Raw genomic sequence first — 17503 nt, forward strand, 5'->3', positions numbered from 1 at the left:
TTGGGCCAGCAAGTAAGCGCCTCTGTATTAATGTCTTCTCTCTCTCTCGTAAAATCTCAATGATTTAGAAATCCCTGGAGTTTTTCGGTTTTATACGAATGTGTATCTTTCCTTGTAGTTAAGCTTTAGTTGTTTTATATGGCTAGTTTATGTCCTTATTTTGGCTAAAAACTTTCTGCAACAAATGGAAAAGAAGAAAGCTTGTTATTCAATAATATACACTACTTATTACGTTAATTTGCTGAAATTTATTTTGATTGTTTTATTTCCATTACATGCCTTTCAAGTGAATTGTTATTGTTTTTAGTGCAAAGCTACATACACACTGGGCTATCTACGCTCTGTCCACCGCGAGGAATCGTACCACGGATTTTAGCGTTGCAAATTAAACTTATGGTGACGCACCGGGTGACTTTTAAGTGAATATGAAACAGTTTTGATAAGTTACCTTTTTTCCCTTAAGATGTTAATACTTGTACTTCCAGCACCATTACAAAATTACGTCTACTAGGATCATTACAATTCAAAGTTAACTAATTTCTAAAGGAAACCTCTTATTTACGTAAATTATCGATTTTTCACGGTAAGAAAATTCCTAAGTTAAAATAACACAGAAGGCTCAGTTTGTCCACTGAAAGTAGTTCGCTCTATTGGGAGCCGGGAGTAGCTTAGTGGTTAGCATTCCGGACTGTGAATGGTTTGTGTCTCGTGGCCGCAAAATCGCGCTCCGCACTTTGAGACTGTGGGTGCGTTATGAGAGTGACGTTCAAATCCAACTAATTTATTATAGAAGCTCAAGAGTTGGCGGTGGGTGCAGTTGACTAGCTGTCTTCCCTCTAGTCTATCAGTTCAAAATCAGAGACGTTTAGCGCAAATAGCCCTTGTATTGTTGTGCACAAATATTCAAAGCAACCAACCAACCAACCAAATGCCCTGTCCTTGAACAGAGATACCCTTGATAGAACAGCTAATAAGTTCCAGTCTCTTGCAGAAGAAATATACCGTGTTGCGCAATAAGTTACAACAAATCAAATTAGGGCTTGATCGAAAGGACCAAATGAAGATTTACACGCTCATATTAACCTCCATTAACTAGATACAGATGGTGATTGATATATCGTTTAATTGTTAGGTGTTTTGAGTTCAACTGAGCACCTGACTCTGCCCCTAAATCACATAATTAACTTCACTTAAACCTCATTCCACATGTGAGGCTTGGGAGTGAAGAATAAATCTTATAAAGGATGTATCCATAACTTGTGTGGACTCAATTCACTCACATGATTTAGCCAGAATAGATTTTTATTGTTCTACTATCACGTGTAATTCAGCAAGTAATGAGTAGAAAAGTCGGTTTCATCTTTTGTCTGCTGTCGTGTGTAATCCAGTAAGTACTGAATAGAAAAGTCGGTTTCATCTTTTGTCTGCTGTCGTGTGTAATCCAGTAAGTACTGAATAGAAAAGTCGGTTTCATCTTTTGTCTGCTGTCGTGTGTAATCCAGTAAGTACTGAATAGAAAAGTCGATTTCCTCTTCTGTCTTCTATTGTACGTAATCCAGCAGTTACTGAATAGAAAAGTCGGTTTCATCTTCTGTCTGCTATAATCCAATTACGATTCGGATGGAGCTGATAATTTATGTAAATTTATTTGTTTTTCAAATAACACAGCATTAATACCAAAGTTAATAATTAAATAAAACTTAAATTTCCCTCTGACAACCAAATCAAAAGCGACTATCGACATACATATAAAAATATGGTTTGAAACTACAAATTTGGAACAATAAAAATCTATTCTGGCTAAATCATGTGAGTGAATTGAGTCCACCAGAAAAGGAAACCGACATTTTTATTCAGTACTTACTGGATTACATACGATAGCAGCAGAAGACGAAACCGACATTTCTATTTAGTACTACCTGGATTACATATGAACACCCTTATGCAGAAAACGTGTATATACATATTCCATATTCACTCACTCATCCCCGCACCAGAACATAATGTCACAATCAACTATCCAGGTCTCCAGAGATGTGGAAAGAGAAATGCAAACAACTCGGAAGCTGGACATGCAAACAAGTAATTTCACATTGTACTCCAAATGATTCAAGAGGATTTCCGTTACACCAGCGGTAGTTTAAAGGCAAACTGAATTTGATTGTAATAGTTTTATGTTACCAAAGAGATTCTGTGATTAAACATTTACATTTCTACATATGTTTAAATAACTGATAGAAAGTAGCCCATTGGGAATAAACGTGAGATTTGAAACCAGCTATAAGACAAAGATAATTATAAGTCACAGAGTTTAAATATGCAGAAGAGCCTCGCATAATTCAAACAGTATGAAGATGAACTTCGACTGTATGTTTTGGAATCGTAGAATCTGGAATGGGAAGTTAAAAGTCTATAGTTGTTTGAAAGAACACTCACACAACGGTTTCTCCTTCCTTCTACGTAAAGCTTCCCTATTTTGTCTCACGTGAGCTGTGTACATAGAAAATCATGCTTTCCTGTCCAAGTTTTGTTACCTTTATATTAAATGTTAGAAAATGGTGGTTATATGTTTTTGTGGGAAGTGGTTCTGTTTGGTTTCATAGACAAGTTTGTTTTGCATAAAATACGTGTGAACTTTATATGCTTCTATTTCCCGCCATTTTGGGCATGTAGAAGAATCTGTGAAACGATGAACTACATCGTATCTCGTGGAATGAGCTTACTCGGAACTTCTGTCGTTGTTTCGAGACGAAATTTCAGAATACATGCTGAAGAGATCTTCATTGTAACTTAATAACTTGTTAAAAACAGAACGATTAGTAAATATACTCACATGACATACAAGATCCTTCAAAGTTACTCAACATCCAAATACTTTAACGCCTTGAACCTTTACATTTTAACATTACATTTATTCACCAAATACTTCAACATGTAGAACCTTTACCTTTTAACATTATACTTATTCACCAAATGCTTCAACGTTTAGAACCTTTACCTTTTAACATTACATTTATTCACCAAATACTTCAACATGTAGAACCTTTACCTTTTAACATTATACTTAATCTCCATATACTTCAACGTTTAGAATCTTTAACTTTTAAAAATACACTTATTAACCAAATACTTCAACGTCTAGAACCTTTACCTTTTAACATTACATTTATTCACCAAATACTTCAACGTCTAGAACCTTTACCTTTTAACATTACACTTATTAACCAAATACTTCAACGTTTAGAATCTTTACCTTTTAACATTAAATTTATTCACCAAATACTTCAACGTCTAGAACCTTTACCTTTTAACATTACACTTATTCACCAAATGCTTTAACATGTCGAACATTTACCTTTTAACATAACACTTATTTAAAAAAACAACTTATCATCATACTTCATTACCCAAAAACTTCAACTTCTAGAATTTAACAACACACTCCATTACCTAAATAGTTGTTTGTTGCATTCTTCTCCGTTACTTTGATATTTGTAGAACCCACCGGAATGAGAATGATGTCATTATAACCTAAAAATATAGAGACAACAACTTAAAAAAATATTATTTAGCTCTTTGAAATATGTATTATAATATATTATTAGTAAGATACAATTTTGCCCGGGTGTCGTTAAGACAGATGAAAAAAAAAAAGGAAAATATATCGACTAACAAATAAATTTTACAAACTCATTAATGATAAATAGGTTTGGCGTAGCCTGATGTTTAGGGCGCTCGATTCGCAATCTGAGAGTCGCGGGTTCGAATCCCCGTCACACCGAACATGCTCGCCCTTTCAGCCGTGGAGCGTGATAATGTTACGGTCAATCCCACTATCTGTTGGCGGTGGCTGGTGTTGACTTACTTCCCTCTAGTTTATCACTGCTAGCGCAGATGGCCCTCGTGTAGTTTTGCGCAAAATTAAAAAAAAATCACAGAAAAATTTAGTAAGTAATTAATAATTAGACTTAGGTAATCGTATTTCAACGATTGATAATTTAATCGCAACAACCTTACCGTAGGTACTTAAAGAAATAGATTGTTTAATACAGAAAATATGGTAAAGTAAAAAGAAAAATGTCATTGTCAGGATTTCGAAAGATTTCTAGTCTTACAGAGTACCTTTACGAAACCCAAGCTTTATCCGTGAAGAACTATCAGACGAATATAATCGATATCAATTAAATAATAAGCTAGTTCAACATAATCTATACTATAGATAAAAATATCAAGTTCCAAATGTATAAAAACAAATATATCTAATCTCACTAGTCTCATCGATTCAAAACCAAGAGAAGCTGCTAGCGCTTGAGATAAGTAATATATTACAATAACACGTGATGAGAGATGATCAGAATAAAGAAGCTAAATTTACGTGGTTGCAACATAAGACGTTTCTCTCAAACTTTACGTTAAAATGATTTCTACTGCTGGGGAGGATCTTTTGGATTATTCGGTAAAAATAAAAGAGAGAGAAAAAGAAAAATGCAAAATGCAGTCCACTTAATGAAAACGAAAGTGTTTTATTTCTTCGACAGTAAGTTTTACAAATTTTTCTTTAACCTAACGTTCACTGAGTGATAAGCTTAACTTTCAAATAATGCTAAATAGTCACTCATTTTCCAATTTTGTCTCATATATTAAGGTTTCGTACTTATGGAACTTTCTTGTATCTCTAGTATTTCTTTCAAACATATGCTCAATGTTCACAAAACTAAAGAAACAGACAAGCTGACTAAAAAATTCTGTAATTCAACATTCAAATGAATAACAATTCTAGTCTAACCCACGTTTTATATCACACAAATAATTTTCTAAAATTTAAAGAAAATGCTATACATACGGCGCACGCTCATAACGTGACATCAAGACTCCCTCTATCCCGCCTCTAACAACAGTATCACAAACGTCTAAATTAAACAAAATATAGCTAGAACAGTGCTCTCTCTCAATGGATTTTAAACAAAGAAACAAAATCATTAAATGTTTAATTATACAAAGTAAAACAATCTAGTACAATAAAAATAGATTACCCACGCAAAATCTTCTTTCTTTACTCAGTTGCTGTCTCTAATCTATAGAGTCATTAAATTGTTTTGGTGGTTTTCTTTTTTGTGGCTTAGGTACGAAGATGAGATGACCTCTTACCATTTATCAACACTTGATGGCTTATCATTAGGGAAGTCGAAGAAATCCACTGGTAGCTCCAGCCCTGGTGATACTGTGGAAGTGATCTTGCCACTAACCTCTGGATTTTTGACAGGTTTATTTACTTTTAGCAAAGTCTTCACTGAAGCTAACCATTTGGCTATTCTTTCGACAAGGTACTTACAAAGAAGATCACAATGAATGACCTATGGCTGGATCACATGCCTTTTTGGATTCTGTGCTGGTCGGTTGCCTTTATTAACCTGTTCTTCATCCTTATTAGCACTGGAAGCCTAACCTTCGGTGGTGCTGCTACCATATATTGACCAGGGATTTCCATGTCATTGCACGTGAATGCACTGAAAGTGGACTAGGGCTAAACATATTAACAATTACTCAGTGCCAATGAAAGTGTGGAGGTTAGCTGAATTGGCTTTCTTCGATACCGTATACATTTTGAGCAAATTCTGTAAACTTGTATAGATATTCAGTCTATATCGATCGACTGTTGAAATACGCCGTACGCATATAAAAATAAATAAATAAAGTATTCTAAATGATATAAAAAAGTCATACACAATTCCTAAAAACTTCAATAATATTTGATAGTTCAACTCACCTACTTGTAAATTATTGTCAGTAATAAGGCCTTCAATCGTTCTACAATTGTTTCCATCCCCTCCACATTCTCCACACTTGTCTTTTTTAGCGTTAGATCCAAGCATCAAATCACATCCTACTGGCTGAACAGAAAACAGAAAATAACAGAAAAAAACACTTGATTTTAACACTAAACTAAAAACGCCTATCGCCCCCCCCCCCAGTAGCTCTGCGGACTTACAACACTAGAAACCGGATTTCGATACCCGTGATGGGCAGAGCACAGATAACCTTTTTGTTACTTGGTGCTTAACTACAAACAAACAAAACACCTAACGAAATTCAATTATGATAAAAATTATAAATCACAAATGTTACATACTACTTTTTCTTTGGTAATTAAAAGCGTAATAAGTCAGCGGTAAATTTACAGACTTTGCAAGAATCCGGGGTTTCATTCCCAGCGGTATACGATAACTCCATTGTGTAGCTTCGTTTTGCTTTAAGAAACGACAGCGTTGAATTTGGAATTCTCGTTTATTTGAACAGTATATTAATGTTTATGAGTAATAAGGCCACGTAACAAAAAGTTTGAATAAAAAATGAAATTCTAGAATGTTTTTTGTGTGTTTTTTAGCGCAAAGCTGTTGTTGTTGTTTCTTGTTAAGCACAAAGCTACACAATGGGCTATTTGTGCTCTGCCCACCGGGGGTATTGAAATGTTAGGTAATGCAGTTGTTAAAATGCAACGTTTTCCTAGAGCTGTCCAATACAGTCAGGTGAAAGGTCACAACAAGTAAAACGTGCATAAAACCAAAGGAGAGAAAGCATTAAAAAAGTATAATCAAATAAGTACAGGTAAAATCCTTATTAAATATTCACTTAATATTATATAGATATAAAGACACATAAATCATCGTTACTTGAATATTATATAGATATACGTACATTATCGTTCACTCAAATATTACATAGATATAAAGCCACATCAATCATCGTTCACTTGAATATTATATAGATATAAAGCCATATCAATCATCGTCACTTGAATATTATATAGATAAAGCCACATCAATCATCGTTCACTTGAATATCACATAGATAAAGCCACATCAATCATCGTTCACTTGAATATTATATAGATATAAAGCCACATAAATTACCGTTCACTTAAATATTATATAGATATAAAGCCACATAAATTATTGTTCAATTTTTAAGAGACATTGAACACTAATATCAGGTATTACTAAAATAGTTATTATAATGACAAGAAATTCATTATTTCATGTTGCCTCAGGAGGCTTTTGTTTGTTTATTTTCAGTATGGATTTAGTTATATATACACATTACATTTTCTCTTTGAGATTAAACAAACAACACTATTACCAGCTCTTAACAAATAACGTGCTTTTCTTATAGTTAGTTAACTATACATTAATGTTACTAAAACAGCCTGTTAGAAAAAACGTTTAGGCAGCGTACACAGCTTAGTGACAATGTCTTCAACAGAATCACTCTAGCCCTTATTCAAGCCTTTTATTACATCGTTTTAGGGTACGTCTGAATATTTTCACACACATCTGATTACACTAGCATTTGAAAGGTACACATCTCTGTGGCAATTGTTTTACGTCATTAGTATTGTTGAAATAAAGCAGTGTTGTTGGATGTACAAATGTTGTTATTATTGTAAAAGAGTGAAAATCTCTTACGAAATAACGGCTGCCTAGAATTTTGTTGTTGTTGTTATTAGAAAGAAACAAATTCTTAAATAAATTTACCTTTACATGTATCCAAACGATATAATTACGTGATCTAATTTGTCAGTTTACTAAAATTTGGTAAATAGTTGAAGTTGTTCATCGTTTTAATGTTGTTGCTTTTCTTTAAATATACGAACCACAACAACGTCATTCAACTCCTTAATATTACTTTGAAATATAGTAACTATAGAAACGTTGTTCATCTCTTTAAGTGCTATTTAATTTAGATGAATAAAAACGGTAGTAATCTATTAAACTTTGCTTCAACCGCTAAAGAAAAAGTATAAAGTTAATGAATTGGTCTCGCCTACCATACACACTCCGTCCACGCAAACATCTCGCGACCCGTCGTTATAGCAACGGGTACCATCAATAACCTTTCTGCTATGACGAATATAAAATAGCTCTCCTACTGGGTTGCAGTTAAGTTCGCATGGATTAGATTCTGTGAAGAAAAAAAAAAAAAAAAAATGGTAAATACAGAAAAAATATAAAAAAACTATAATTTTTACTAAACTTATAAGGTTTACTGTTCCAGTCTGAACTCCGCAGTACTTGATAATTTAACGGCTAACAATTACCTTACAGGGTCGTACGAGTACTTTTTGTATTGGGGGCGGGGGCACCAAAAATTTCCCTTTCATAACATTATAATACTTTTCAGTTATCTTGTCAAAACATCATTGATTATATTCATAATACCATACTTAAATGCAACCAAGAAGATAACACACGTAGGTTATACGTTACCTATTGGCAAAAACAATACATTTATGTGATTATTAGGATATATAAATAACATTAAATAATTAGAATAAATATGTGATTATCTTAAAATGATATCATTATCTGGATTTGCTATTAAAAGGCAAATAACATTACAATACATTTTACAGATAACCTCTGAGTGTTTTTTTTATTTAGTTTTTGAATAATGTTGTTGTTTTTTTTTTTTGCTAGAATTGTATTTTGATGACCCATAACACAGTCAGTTGTAGCTTGGTTTTATAAGGAACGCAAATTATTGATGTCTTGTCTCAGTAGGATGAAATCTAATGCATATTATTACGTGTGTTTAGACCAGCTAAACGTAATGCTACCATCTATATTTCTTTGGCTTTAAAATACCAAACCAGTAATAACAACGTTTTTATTAAATGTCTTGCATACCCTGTTGTTTAAAAGTTATTGAAGGCACGTGCCCCTCTGCCCCACCCCCTACACCTCTGATTTATAGATTGCTGTTTTATAATGTCTTCGTTCTTTATTACAATCAAGATACATATAGAACAACTGTGTTAAAAGTAAAATATTTTATGAATTTTTATTGTTTTTTACACAACTTCTTGAAACAAGTTATCATAATACAAAATGAGTATCTTTAAAATATGACCTACTATTACTTGTATACAAGAGAACAACGATTGGCCAAAGGTAAAACCAAATCCATTAAGTTTCAGTGGAAAATATATCAAGATCACATATATGCATGATATTCATACATCAATTCTCAATGTAAGGATACTCAAGACGTTAGAATTTATTCATTACACTTCCAAGTTTTAAAGTATCTTAGACAATATATTTTACTTAATTATAGTATCTAAATGTAAAAATATTCAAAACCTCAGAATTTGTTAAAGTATCAAAGCTATACCTTTTAAATACGGAACCCAACTGTAGTACTTATTCTCAAACGGAAGAGAATTAAAGTTGGAACACTGCTCTTCTCGAAAATCACGTGACCCATGTGGACAATCCTATTAAAAACATTCAGGTCGAAATTACAATTGATCATTAATGAATATAAAGTAAACTGATCATTCACAAATATACATTCTGTTACAGACGTTTTCAGAACTGATACTTAACAAATATTTTTAACATAGATTTTCATACTCATTTTAGTGTAACAACAAAGATCGTACAGTGAGAGTATCTTTAAAAAATTATAAATATTTTACGATGTCTAGGAGGATACCGCAAAGGTTGTGCCTCCAGCAATATAAGCAAAATTGATATTTATTCGGTCTCTCGTTAAACATGGCTGCCCTGATTTCGTCTACTTCAATATCAGTAATTATATTAAACTTCAAACGTCACAGAACAATGCAGTTGTGCACAACAACTTCCACATTACACAGCATTATGGACACTATACGAGACAGCGAATATGTGATGGATTAAAAACGACTTGGTGGCTCTTCTATTAAACACTTTAATGAAGCTTTAGAAAAAAAAATAACAATTTCTCCATCATACCTTGACAATTTAAAGGGAGACCGAAATAACTCTCAAGGAAATTAGTTTCAAATAATATCTGTAAACCTTTAATACATTCTATGGAACTTCATTAAATTACGAACTTATTCATAAATTGCCATCGGTTTACTTTATCGTGTCAGCAATTGCAGCAAGATATCGACTATTTCAGTTAGTAGCGATTATGTTACCTAAAACTCACTCAACCATGGGATAACAGGGGGAAAATAACAAGAGCTAAACACAATACGCGTGTTCTTTTTTTACAGGAAATTAAATATCCGACTTATGTAATAGTTTCACCTTCTTATGGTATCGTTTGTATTATCTAACATAATTAAATTCCAATATCAAACCTTTACTCATAACAATATTTTTCACTCGTTTAGTAATCCTGTTATAATACAACAAGTTGCACCTGATTATTAAAACATTATCTCATTTGCACCTTTTATCACTGCTTGACAGACAGAACGCGACACCCTTAACCCATATACATCATTGTTAACATTAAAAAAAGCACGTGTTTGTTCATTAAAGATTGTAGGAAGATTCTGTCAGTGTTAGAAAGTAATCAAAGTGTTAAAGAAACTCTCCTGTCAGTTCGTAAAGTGAAAACATCTTTTATAATACTATTAATTTTTGAAACTAGCAAATACAAAATTATCAAAGTTCTTGAAATGTTCTTTATCCGCGTTTAAATTAAGAGCAGGTTTGCCTTTATATTTGATGGAACTATGTTCAAAAATATAATACATCAACATATGAAAACAATTTGTTATTTACTTAAAACATTAAGATTTATTTCACATATTCACAACACTTAGTTTCAGAAAATAAAAGTGTAAACCACGAACTCAAAGTGACGACTTATCGTAAACAATTACGTCATCTCTTTAGAAGTTGTATTTCAGTCCTCAAACAACACATTCACAAAGGCATGTTTGAAATAGTATTCGAGTTTGAAATATTATAGAACCTTATTGTTATAAGCATTAGATATTTATTTCTTTGATTTAGATAATCTTCCACTTTCATGTGCAATTACAAAAACAAACAAACTGAGATTATGTATGACTTTCTCAATTTCCATAAAAGGTCACTGGGTCGTAGTGTCCAGAAGATCAACGTTCGCTACGTATGTATTCAGGAGACAGTGCTGTCACGAAAACTCCATTTCTGGATGGCTCAGCAGGGAGTATGGAAAGAATGCTGTGGCATACGTTATTTGTCTCTTTTGTTGTTGTTGTTGTTATTAGAGTCTTGATGAAGAACAGGCGTGTTCTACAGATTTTAACATTGTGCAGTACACAGGAGTAATGTTCTGTACACTCGGACTGAGAATAATGATAGAACGTTTATCGTTGTCACGCATATAAACATTTCCAAGTCAATATTTTTTTTATCATGACATCAAAGCGTTTGAGTTGAATTTGCAATTCATTCTCTTAAATATGCCGAGAGATCTTCAACTCGGAGTGACAAAAACATTTATCAAAAAAAGCTCAAAAGGGAAGCTAAGATCAATATAACTGTATTTATTTTTTTAATAAACATATTCTAGCATTTTGCATAGAACGCCTCTTCACTTCAAAAGCTGTTAGATCTTTTCTCCTCATCAATCTAAAATATATCGAAACCGAGAATTTTCCTCACCAATCTAAAATACATCTAAACTGAGAATTCTCCTCACCAATCTAGAATGCATCGAAACTGAGAACTGATGATTGCTTTTGAATAAACTACCTAAACATAACGTAATATTTGTCTGAATAATAAAATAATAAACAAAGGTTATGTATATGAATGACAGTTAAGCCTAAATGATGGTTTACCTACCAAGATTTTCGAACACTAGCTTATTGTGGTTAATACATGATAATTTCTAGAAAATTTTAAACAGCTGAACTATTTTAAAAAAACTATCAAAAGTAACTTATTGCTTCAATTAATTAGTTTATATGATTACAAAATTACGTAAGATGTAGGTTTCTTATGACAGAAGATAGTTTGTGAAAGTATACGAAGTTAAACTTCAACATAACCAGTATTCTCTCACAGCAAGTGATAATAATTACCTGTATATTACAGCTGAAGAACCTTTTCGATGAGCCCATACAAGAGTGACCGCCGGAAATACTGTGGGAAAACGTTGTTACGATTATTCCAAAACTTATTATCCAGTATTGTCTTATGTACAAAAATCCTTTATTCAATTTCAAAACATACAACTATAACGTATGTTACATGAAACTTATAATGTGATTAAAATTTTCAATAATTGGTAAATGTTCTATTATATATTTACCTGATCATAATAACATTATAGTGTGCCACTCTTAATATGGAATTAGCAAAACATTATCTTTATATAAGTTTTTAAAAATTCAACAATATCATTAATTATATAACAACCCAAATCTTTACACTCAACTTGATCTAAGACCTAATTAATTATAAGAATTTTGTTAATTATTTTCCACTAATTATCATGTAGTGCAGCTGTAGCCAATTCTCCTTCCCCTCCTCACACACTTGCACCAATCGTAGACACCGTAATAATAAATGAAATAGCCAAAAATAATCCATTTATGAAATGTGTGTAAAGTTGGTTTCAGTTGGAATTATAGATGAGAATTAATATACATTAAGGGTAATTAAATCTAAAGGGGGAGTAACAAATTAATGTCTTTAATCAGACTTTTCAAAAAGCCTATATATATATATATATATATATATACACATATATATGCGTGTGTGTGTGTGCGTGCGTTTGTTGTTTTTGTACGAATCCAACAAAGGTAGTTAGTTTGTCAGAATAATCTGGTTTTCTGCTTGTTTTTGCTTATTGGATAGGACTGTTAAACCAAAATTTTCATAAGTGTTTAGTTAGCTATGTTTCGAACATTCATCCCTTCGTTTCTTCAGTACGGAAAACCAACGGAAATGATTATTTCTGAATAATAGAAGTAAACCTTTGGGCGATTAGATGAAATTCTATCGAGATTGGCAATTAAAGGAGAACCCGTCTTCTACCGGTTAAAAAACTGTGAACACAAGCTGTAGTTGGATGAGGGAAAATACGATTAGACAGGATCGGTCTTTAAAGAGTAACAGATGCCAGATGTGCCCATTTCGATTACACCATGCAAAAATCATTATATAAAATGTAAAAAAAAGGAGCTAAAAATATCTAAACTATACTTGAAAGATGTTGTCGATCTTGTCCTCCTCATGCTGCTGTACATCCAACCTAACAGAGGATAATCCTTGCAAGACGATAATGAAACAATCAATTGTATGAAACTGGTTCATAGAGCACGAAAATGACTCAATCGTCTTCCTTGGTCAGTACAGTTAGTGGATCTCAATTCCACTGACCATTTATGGAATGAATCTGATCATCGTTTTCGCCACTACAGTCCTCTACCGGTAGCTCTAAACCAGTTGCAGCCCTTGACAATGTATATTACAAACTCATAATGTATTAAATGACCTTGACTTATGAATGAGTGACCTTCACCTGCATTGTAATACATTGTGTATCAAGTGACTTTCAAATTTATTGCTTTATCATATATATTTACTTTGACCTTATATATATTATTACAATACTATAATTTGTCAGGTGACCTTGATCTATGGCAATGTATTGGACTGGGTGTTGTTGGTTAGATTTATAACCGTTTCATACGCTAACATTAACAAGTTGTGACGGATTTATTATTCTATATTTATTTTAATATCGATTTTTATTTAAATTAAATCTATATTTAGAAATGCACATAACGTATACTGTTAATTATGTATTGCGAAACTCCCGCCTATTCTCTAAAGTTGTAGAGGATTCTCGAGTGTACGAATCAACAATATATACGTGTACGTAAACGTAGCGTTATATTGTTACGTAATCTGAATTTTAGAGAAACTCTCCACACGCCTATAAATATAACCAATGCAACGCGCCAAAAACAGTACCTATTACTGGTTTGCTATAGTTGATGTGCTATAAATTTCGGAAGCTATAACTGTGATTGTTATAACACTTATTAATCGGGACACTTCAGACAGTTGACCAGGAACATTTATAAATTTCGAACATTATAAACCATTCAACTTCAGTGAATTCACACCGGACATTAGTACTTTTACGAAAACATTACCTAACGTCATCGGGGGAAACACAACCTGTAATCGGCGTGTGATCAGAGAGAACTACAGGATTAGCTAGCTCCCTGCTAAGTGAATTGTACCTACATCAACTCGAAATTAACTCGCTAATTAGTACTTTTACGAAAACATTACCTAACGTCATCGGAGGAAACACAACCTGTAATCGGCGTGTGATCAGAGAGAACTACAGGATTAGCTAGCTCCCTGTTAAGTGAATTGTACCTACGTCAACTCGAAATTAACTCGCTCATGTCAACCCTCGATAAGATAACAAGGAAGTTCCAGACTAAAAAGAAGACTTTATATTGCTTGTAAGTTTGTGGAACTTTTGTATATAAATCATTGTTTGTAATAACTATTTGTAATAACTGTTATCGTAAATTGTATTGTTGTTTGAATATTAAAACATATTTGTATTAAAAAGAAACTGTGTGTATCAATCTTGTTGGCAAATATCATAAATTGGATACATATCGGCATTTATTTAAATACTAAATCTAAATTACAATCTAACTCAATTTCAGGCTATCTGAAATTGTAATACGTAACACAGTAATTTAATAAAAGTAATTACTAGGGTTAGTAGTCAAATCAGCTAATAATATTGTTCGGCATTTATTCGAAGAACTTATGAGCAAAAGTAAAAAAGGAATACGTTATAATACGGCTGTTTGTTTAAAGTTAAGTACAAAGCTATACAATGGTCTATCTGTGCTCTGCCCACCACGGGTATCGAAACCCGGTTTCTAGCGCTGTAAGTCCGCAGACATACCGCTGTACCACAGGGGGGCGGGCGGCTTGGATAGGACAGACATAGTAGTGCTCCGAACCACCTCCATTATTGAACAATATCTCGTTTTATGCCAATATTTAAATTCTGTCAGATGTTTCAAAATGGAAAAAGAAAAATGTGTATTTTTCCTGTCTTCAGTCTTTCTGCTGTGGAAATATAGTTAGCTAGCTTTCCTTCACAATAAACAATTGTGCAAACTGTTTTGTTGCTTGTTCTTTATTTTTATGTTTGTGTTTTAATTTGCAAATATTTTATGAATAAATACTGTTTTTAATCAAAACTCAATACAACATATAATAAATCATTCAGTTTAACTCCAACAACTGGTATTTTGGTTATTTGATTATTAATTAGTGAATTAATTAATATTTTCTTGCAAGCAACAAAAAATAACGTTGTTTGTTCTTAAGCACAAACCTACACAGTGGGCTATCAAAATTTTTAGAGTTATAAGCCCTCAGACTTACCGCTGAGCCAACGGGGAGTGGGATTTGTTTCTTTGTCTGTTTGAATTTCGGGCAAAATTACACGAGAGCTATCTGCGCTAGTCGTCCATAATTTAGTAGCGAAAAACTAGAGGGAAGGCAGCTAGTCATCACCACCCACCGCCAACTCTTGGGCTACTCTTTTACCAACGAATAGTGGGATTCACCATCACATTATAGCGCCCTCACAGCTGAAAGAGCGAACATATTTGGCGGGATGGAGAGTCGAACCCGCAGATTGCGAGTCGAGCGCCCTAACCACCTGGCCATGCCGGGCCCTCTTACATCTACCGAGCATGCTAAATGATTGGTTGTCACTCGTATAACGCAACCACTGCTTAAAGTGCAGCTGATACATTTCATTATCGCAGGGTTTGATATTGGCTTGTCAGCTCCGAAATCCCGAGCTCCATCACAGGACCAACCCCTCCCCTAGCGGATAAATCTGTAACTTATTACAAATCTTAAAAAAAAAGAAAAGAAACTTTCATTTTTCAATTGTAAGGGAAGTGAGGTTCGGAATTAGTTTCTCTTAAACATCCCGACTGAACCATACCGTTAAATAAACAACTGCACGATGTAGCTTATTAAATATTGTAGCTATTCTGTTCATAATAAGCACGCGACAAGTATGAACCGATTAAACTGGCACGGCTCCACGACGTTATGTGAACCGTGCATGAATTTTTTAGTGTTTTTCTTACACTCCAATGGTCAGTGCCTTCCCTTCTCGTTAATAATGATAAATAGCCTGTCAACTGCACGTGGGAGAATGTATCCAAAAATTACTGACTTCCACATCTTCCACAGAACGGAGCAGAGATTAAACTGTCTGTTAGTCCTAAAAGATTATGTCCCGCTGAGCTATATACGTTACTTAGTTGATTATTTGAATAGTTACTTAGGTGACGAGACACGTTGCATTTTTCTGCACTGGCGCGCATAGCAGCGAAAGGTATCAGATAAGGCATTGCGTAATCTTGATTATATATGAGATTTTCTTAAGCTTAATGGCGTTTTCTAATTCGGTTAACTATGAGATTCTCTTAAGCTTAATGGCGTATTCTAACACAGTTAAATACAAGATTTTCTTAAGCTTAATGACATCTTCTAACTCAGTTAAATATGAGATTTTCTTAAGCTTAATTGCGTCTTCTAATTCTGTTAAATATTAGGTTTTCTCAAGCTTAATGGCGTCTACTAACCCAGTTAATCTGAAGCTAAATGGCGTCTTCTAACTCAGTTAAATATGAGATTTTCTTAAGCTTAATGGCGTCTACTAACCCAGTTAATCTGAAGCTAAATGGCGTCTTCTAACTCAGTTAAATATATTTTCTTAAGCTTAATGGCGTCTTGTTAACCATACATGCGAGATTTTCAGTTTTTTTAGGAACAATTTTAAAGCCCCATCCGCAATTCAACATTAGGAGTTACAGTTAAAGAGTTTTCAAACTTTTTGAACTTATGAATTATACTGTTGTGGTACATTTGGCTTTCATTATTTTATATTCAAAGAACTTGCTGCGTTTAAACATAAAAAAACAAAAAAACACGTGATGAATGAGAAGTTAAAGTACTTGAACTCGAAGTTGAAACAAACGAAAATGAAACAATTGATCTATTTTTGGCTTAGTACACCTACAAAATTAAACTATCTTATTTTTTCAACCTACGGATGCTACAAACGATAGAAAAACGATTAATAATGTTCAGTTTTAATAAACTACTTTACAATGTTAACATCTGATCGCTTAGTTACATGTTATGTACATAAATATCCAAACCAATCACTCTCTGCTTTCCATCAGGGAAGACTGATAAACGATAGAATGACAATGCTATTGTTAAATATGTCCAGCCTGAAAACTGCACTTGTGCAGACGTCATTTTTTTTTTTATACTTTGGTAATTAGAGAATTTTCCTTTATTCATTTGGAGAGACAGAAGTTGTATAAAGAGTAGGAGTCCCCAGAAGGGCGATTCATTATAAACAGAAGTAAGAACTTGGAACTTAGAAAATGAACTACGTCATCCTAGACAGAAAATACACTCAAATAGGGTTAGGATAATTGTCAGTTCTTCTAATCCTTGTTTTTATAGTTTTTTGTTTGTTTGAAATTAAGCACAAAGCTACACAATGGGCTATCTGTGCTCTGCCCACCACGGGTATCGAAACCCGGTTTCTAGCGTTGTAAGTCGGCAGACATGCCGCTGTGCCATTTTGTGTCATGGGAACCTAAAGAAAGCACTAACATGTAAAAGTTCTTGAAATTATT

At 33.3% G+C, this 17503-nt stretch overlaps 1 protein-coding gene across 1 annotated transcript in view; it reads right to left on the minus strand.

The window, feature by feature from the left end:
* Window positions 1-17503, minus strand: part of LOC106459429 (papilin-like) — a gene marked incomplete at its 5' end in the record, with an annotated part of 78857 nt that overhangs the window by 45563 nt on the left and 15791 nt on the right. The window contains 5 exons of the mRNA XM_022385930.1: window positions 3451-3531; window positions 5768-5891; window positions 7826-7959; window positions 9172-9274; window positions 11855-11915. Of these exons, the coding sequence (XP_022241638.1) occupies window positions 3451-3531; window positions 5768-5891; window positions 7826-7959; window positions 9172-9274; window positions 11855-11915 (503 nt within the window). The remainder of the gene's footprint in view (window positions 1-3450; window positions 3532-5767; window positions 5892-7825; window positions 7960-9171; window positions 9275-11854; window positions 11916-17503) is intronic.

The sequence above is a fragment of the Limulus polyphemus genome, unplaced genomic scaffold (assembly GCF_000517525.1).
Source record: "Limulus polyphemus unplaced genomic scaffold, Limulus_polyphemus-2.1.2 Scaffold606, whole genome shotgun sequence".
Lineage (NCBI taxonomy): Eukaryota > Metazoa > Arthropoda > Merostomata > Xiphosura > Limulidae > Limulus > Limulus polyphemus.